Here is a 6,000-nt window from a genome sequence, read left to right on the forward strand (position 1 = left end):
TCGAGTCGACTCCGGTCCGGTCAATGGGCTGCGGCTCTCCTCTCTCTCTCTCTCTCACCCTTCCTACCCCAAGTTGGCGACCCAGACCCAGAGTAACAAGCAACGGGCACGTCTGGTCGGTGCCTCGCAGAAACATTTGCCCATCTCTGTGGCAAGGCTGCAAAACCCAAAACCATGGATCGGCAAGCGAACGTCCAAGTGATCCGCGAAACGGATTGATCCAGACATTGTTCGATCAGACACAGCCAGCTACTGGGAATTGGGACTTTCCTTGCAAGCCAAGGATCCACCGGAAGAAACAAAAGATCCACGGAACACCACGATTACACGAGCACACGACGGTCAAAGCGGCTGGCTCCTCCCACTGCCCACTGCGAGCCGAGCTGAGCTAGGCAGGGCAAGGGCGGCAGGCAGCACAGGGACGTGAATTGTCACTTGTCCATCCAATCACACATCGGGAACAGCACAAAACCAACACGAAAAGCCCCCGTCGCTTCTCTTCTTCCGCCTCTCACCTCAGTTTGCCCATTGACTGACCAAGACCTTGACCCGTCGTCTCTCTCCACACTCTGTTCTTCTCTCCCTCCCCACGTGTCCCCCTCTCGAGCTCGTAACGTCTCGTCCCGCTTCTTTATATAGCCCGTCATGGCCGCCCCTCTTTTATCCACTTCAGTCCACCCGCTTCCTTCCTCGTCAAGCTCCCGCAGCCATCGCTGAAAAGACAGCACACACACACACACACACACACAGAGAAGCGAGTCATCTTCGATCGGTCGGAGATGGGGAAGAAGAGCGGCAGCGGCGGCGGGGGTGCGGCGGCGAATGCGAAGGCGTCGTTCGTGCTCAAGGTGGCGATGCACTGCGAGTGCAAGGGGTGCATCGACAAGGTGCGGGCCGCGGTGAGGGACCTGGCGCTGCTGCAGGCGGTGGAGGCGGCGGTGGACGCCGGCGGCGGCGAGGTGCGCGTGCTGGCCGACGCGGCGGCGGACCCCGAGCGGCTCCGGCGCCGCCTCCACAAGGCCACGGGAAAGAAGGTCGACCTCCTCTTCCCCACCACCAGCAAGCCGGCGGCCGGAGGCGACAAGAAGAAGGAGCAGCAGGAGGAGGCGGCCCAGTTCGCCGCGCTGCTCGCCGGGCTCCAGCAGCAGCAGCAGGCCCAGGCCCAGGCCCAGGCACAAGCGCAGGCCCAGGCGCAGGAGAGGTACTACGGCCAGGGCTTGGGCCAGGGCGGCGCGTGGCCCGGGCTGGGGCTGAGCGGCGGGGGTTGGGAAGCGGCGCCGGCGTCGTCGTACCCGTGGGCGTCACCGGCGGGGTACTACCCGGCTGGTGCCGCGCCGTCCGCTGCTTCGTGGGGAGGGGCGTATGCCGCGTACCCTCCTCCTTCGGCTCCGGCCTACTACGGCGGCGGCGCGCCGGCGCCGTGGCACGGGAACGGCTCCTGATCGATCAGGGCATGAATGCGCGCGCCGCGACGAACCGGAGCTGGAGACGACGATCTCGGTCGATCACTCTTGCGGCCGCGCTGCGTGGATCGGATGTTACTCCGTATTACTCCATATAGAAGGATTTATCTCTTTTGAATTAGTAGTAACGCTCTTTTGGATGTATTTAAGTTAGAACTGGAGTATAAGTTAGCACTCGGCTGTTAATCAGTAGTAATATTATGTCAACACTAGTAAGCTAATAATTTCATGGCTTTATCGATGAGTTGCTGTGGGGCTACTAGTACTGCTACTTCATGGATCCAAGCTCTGTTTTTCAAAAGTCCTTGCTCTTTTTTCAAAAATTCCTTTGGCAAGTACTCCAGCAATGCATTGCAAAGCTGCAAATGCAATGCTGGCTAGTAAAACAAACGTACCGGACGGCCAGCCGGTGAAGGTGGCAGCTCTGCTCTGCGCTGCCCGAACCGGGTAGGAGTAGTACAGGAACAGTGTGGACTGACAGCTGTAGCCCCACGTACCTGCCAGCCGGGGGCCATTATCATTTGAGTTCAGCTCAGTTCAGTTCTTTTGACGAGAGACTGGTAGAGGAGGCAGAAGGGCATGCACAAGAAGCCAAGGCAGGAAAGGAAAGCTCTGTTTCTTTTTCGCTTTGCAAACCCACCCCATCGACCTGCCGCTCTGCTTCGCTTTCACGTACGACTTCAAAGGTTGACAGCGCCTCGCATCTGAACTCTGCCCGTCTCTTGATCAAAGATAGACGTCCATTTCTACGACTAGTAACAGAGTTGCTCTGCTAACTAAAAACGTTTTGTCTCCACCAAATTCACAAAAGTGCTGTCCTGATCTCCGAAAGTCACTGACACGAGCGCTCCTGACGGTAGCAGCAGCTAATGCAATGCTAGCTATGAACATCATCGTCCGTGCGGGTCGGTGATGGTTAACAGTATACAGGGAAAAGGCCGGACTGACAGGAGTGCCCCCACCTTCGTTTCAGGCACGGTGTCGACCAGTTAAGCTGAACTCGCTTTTCTTCCTTTGATAGAGAGAAGAGACAGAGAGGAGGAGGGGGACTAGTAGGCAAAAGAAGCCAAGGCGATAAAGGAGGAGGAGGCGGCAGCAGAGGCACGGAAAGGTCCGTGCTGTTGTTTACGCAAATGAACTCCATCTACTAGAGTACTCTGGTCGCTTTGCTTTCATGTACGTACATCAAAGTAGCGGGTTCGTTTTCTTGATCAATAAAACCTGTGTGGAACGAGTCGATTCGGCGTCGATCGATCTAAACAGAGTTGGTCGATCAAAGGGGGAATTTGGGGAATGTAATGTTTGATGTTGCCACCGATTTTGATGACGGGTTGGTGCTACACTGCTGCTACCGGCCTCGTTCCGTCTCCATGCATGGCGGTAGCTGCATCCTGCATAGTAGTATCCCGCATCGAATCCAAGCAACCACCAGCCAAACACCATGCATGCGCCGCCGCAGCTTTGCCTCTGCGCAGCGCAGCGCAGGCAGAGTCGCACGGACCGGAGGAGGAGACAGACCGATGGGCGTACGTACGGGCGCATGCATTAGATCAGATCGAGATGCAGCACACAACAGTGTGGCTGTGAGACGTGTCTGGAGCCCAGGGCCGGACCGTAGCCGCCGGCGCGTACGCACGTACTCTCCCGCTGCCCTGCTTTTGCGCCCCCTCTCCTGCCCTCCTCTGAGTCGGTCTCTTGCGCCGCGCGCGCCTTCTGTAGCATAGCTGCTACGTGCTGCCAACACGTGCCAGACGGCAACACCCGCCTACTCGGACCGGACTGGATCACTGGACGTCTGGACCAGACCGGACCAAACCAGACGAGACCAGAAACCGGGCCGGGCGCGCGCGTGGCCGCGTAGCAGTACCACACAAGCACTGACGCACGGAGATCGGCCGTGTTTCTTCTTGCTCCACCGCGTACCACGGCCACGGTATCACGTCCCATCGCACCCGCACGTAATGAAGCCTGCCAGGCCGTAAAATAACTGCGATCCCTCTCACGCCGTGCTACTGCTGGGGGGCTGGGACTCTGGGAGTGATGATCCGCTCGTGGTACTACCACTTCTTTTCTCTCTCTCTCTCTCACTGTCCTGCCACCGGTTGCTGGGCCCACGAGCAGCAGAATCCCGGCTTGTTGGGCCAAGGCCACAAGAGCGGCTCGAGCGATGCTCTCCTTCCTTTGCCTTGCCGTGCCATCTGGCTTTGCCCACCGGTCCTAAAACCCCAACAGCCTTGGGCAGCCGAAGGTTCTCGAATTCTCGGCCTCTCCGCTCCGGCTCCGGCTCCGGGGAGTTGGGGACGAAACGCGCGCGCGGGGTGCGGCCATGGCCAAGGTACGCAGATTAACCATCGCTTCTCCCCTCCGACTGTTTCAGTCAGCTTAACCCTCTCACGATCGTCTCCTTGCTTTTTTTTGCTTCAGAAGAAGAAGAAGAGCGGCGGCGGCGGAGGTGGAGGCGGCGGGCAGCAGCAGGAGCAGAAAGCTGCGGCGCCCGCCGAAGAGCGCGACGACAAGGCCGACGCCGGTGGCGACGGGCAGGCCAAGGCGGCCGCGCCGGACGCGGAGGAGGAGAAAGACAGGGACAAGGACAAGGGCGCCGGGGACAAGGGCCCGGAGAAGAAGGACGGCAAGGAGAAGAAGCCGCTCCCTGTGGTCACCGCCGTGCTCAAGGTCGACATGCACTGCGACGGCTGCGCGCGCCGCATCCGCGCCTCCGTCCGCCGCTTCCCAGGTGCGTTCCGCTCTCTCGCCCTTCTTCTTCTTCTTCTCCGTGTCTCTCGAGTGCGCTCCCGATGATCGATCTTTCCTCCCTTGTCGTCGCCAGGCGTGGATGGCGTGGCCATGGAGGTGGACAAGGGCTCCATGACCGTCGTCGGCCGCTTCGACGCCAAGAAGCTCCGCGACCGCGTCGCCCACAAGACCCGCAAGAAGGTCGACCTCGTCAACAACAACAACAACAAGGGCGACAAGGGAGGAGGCGGCGACCAGAAGGGCGACGACGGCGAGGCCAAGCCGGACAAGAAGGATGACGATGAAGAGCAAGGGAAGGAGAAGGACGACAACAAGGGCGGCGGCAATGCCGGCAAGGGGAAGGGTGGCGGCAAGGACAACAAGAAGCCAGCGGTGGTGCGTATGCAATGCTACCTAGTCCCAATCGCGAATGCTGCTGTGCATCCTGCAATTTGCCGCCGATTGTTTTACTAATTACGTTGTTCTGACTGAATGTTTGATTTTGACGCACAAACAGCCGGTGATTGTGACGGTGGTGCTCAAGATCGGCTCCATGGGCTTGCACTGCGACGGCTGCATGCACCGCATCCGCAACAAGCTCTTCAAGATCAAAGGTACGAGACCACCCCCATCCCCGCACGCATGCAACCTGCTCGATCGAATTCGTCCTCTGTGTCCACCATTGTTCATCTTCGTTTTTTCACCGAATTGTTCATCTTCGTTTGCGATTTCGTGTACATGCGTAATGTATGGATGGGTGCAGGCGTGGAGCAGGTGCACATGGACATGGCGAAGAACCAGGTGACGGTGACGGGCACCATGGACGCCAAGGCCCTGCCGGAGAAGCTCCGCAAGAAGCTGCGCCGCCCCGTCGACGTCGTGCAGCCCAACAACAACAACAAGCAGCAGGACAAGGATGGTAAGGACGGAAAGCAGCAGCAGCAAGGGGAAGGCGGCGGCGGGAACAAGGACGGGAAGCAGCAGCAGCAGGGCAAGGAGGCGGCGGAGAAGGCGCTGGCGGCGGAGGTGGAGCTGTGGAAGACCGCCTTCTACGACCAGCAGTCGCTGCTTGCCACGGAGTTCATGCTCAGCGACGAGAACCCCAACGCCTGCGCCGTCATGTGAAGGACATAATTCGATGGCTCGAGCTCGTTCAGGGTAGAACAGGACAACTGACAGACAGTGAGTGAGTGGGACAGATAGATACTGGAGTACTACTGCCAGATAGGACATGGCAGATTGAGGAGATGGTATAGACAGATGGGCAGCAGAAATGAAGCGATTTTTGCTCCAGCCTGTGTTGGCTAAATTTGCTGCAAATTTTTTGAGAGGGGTTGTTGAACTGCATCTGCATGAAAGTTCCTTTGAAACAGCTTCTACATGGTTGTTCTATGTGTGTTTGGCTGTTCTTAATTTCTTTTCATGCTTGTTACTGTTGTGGTTCGTCTATGATGCTTTGTTACTTCCTGGAGACAGGAATTTCTGAATGTCTTGATGCGCTAGTGGTTGCTTACTACTCAGGCTGGTCGACTTGCATGGCTTGTTCATATAGCACCAAGATTCTGAACTCAAGATTGTGTTTCTGTTCGGTTCGAGGTTCATCGGTAAGTGGCCAGTAGCATGCATGTGTGTGCTTGTTGTTATGTTGCATGTGAGAGGGGAGGCTTGTTCCATCAGCTGGTGCGGTGATGTGACGAAACAGGAGGCTGCAGCATGCATACTAGCACTAGTATTCCAGCTGCTTCCATCTCGATGACCATGGTCATGGTTTTGGTCTCAAGATTTGTGTGTTGTCGTCTCATGT

At 57.8% G+C, this 6,000-nt stretch overlaps 2 protein-coding genes across 2 annotated transcripts; both read left to right on the forward strand.

Moving 5' to 3' along the window:
• Nucleotides 1-538: 538 nt before the first annotated feature.
• On the forward strand, nt 539-1,707 carry LOC106866434 (RNA polymerase II degradation factor 1). Its single transcript, XM_014900625.2, has one exon. It carries the CDS (start codon nt 780-782, stop codon nt 1,440-1,442), a length of 663 nt encoding a protein of 220 aa, XP_014756111.1. The 5' UTR covers nt 539-779; the 3' UTR covers nt 1,443-1,707.
• A 1,898-nt stretch (nt 1,708-3,605) lies between these two features.
• LOC100845816 (heavy metal-associated isoprenylated plant protein 3) lies at nt 3,606-5,628 on the forward strand. The gene is made up of 5 exons (XM_014900655.2): nt 3,606-3,798; nt 3,888-4,197; nt 4,291-4,592; nt 4,714-4,810; nt 4,960-5,628. The coding sequence occupies exons 1-5, from the start codon at nt 3,790-3,792 to the stop codon at nt 5,319-5,321; spliced, it is 1,080 nt and encodes a 359-aa protein (XP_014756141.1). The 5' UTR covers nt 3,606-3,789; the 3' UTR covers nt 5,322-5,628.
• The last annotated feature ends 372 nt before the right edge of the window (nt 5,629-6,000 follow it).

The sequence above is a fragment of the Brachypodium distachyon genome, chromosome 3, assembly GCF_000005505.3.
Source record: "Brachypodium distachyon strain Bd21 chromosome 3, Brachypodium_distachyon_v3.0, whole genome shotgun sequence".
Taxonomy (NCBI): Eukaryota; Viridiplantae; Streptophyta; class Magnoliopsida; order Poales; family Poaceae; genus Brachypodium; species Brachypodium distachyon.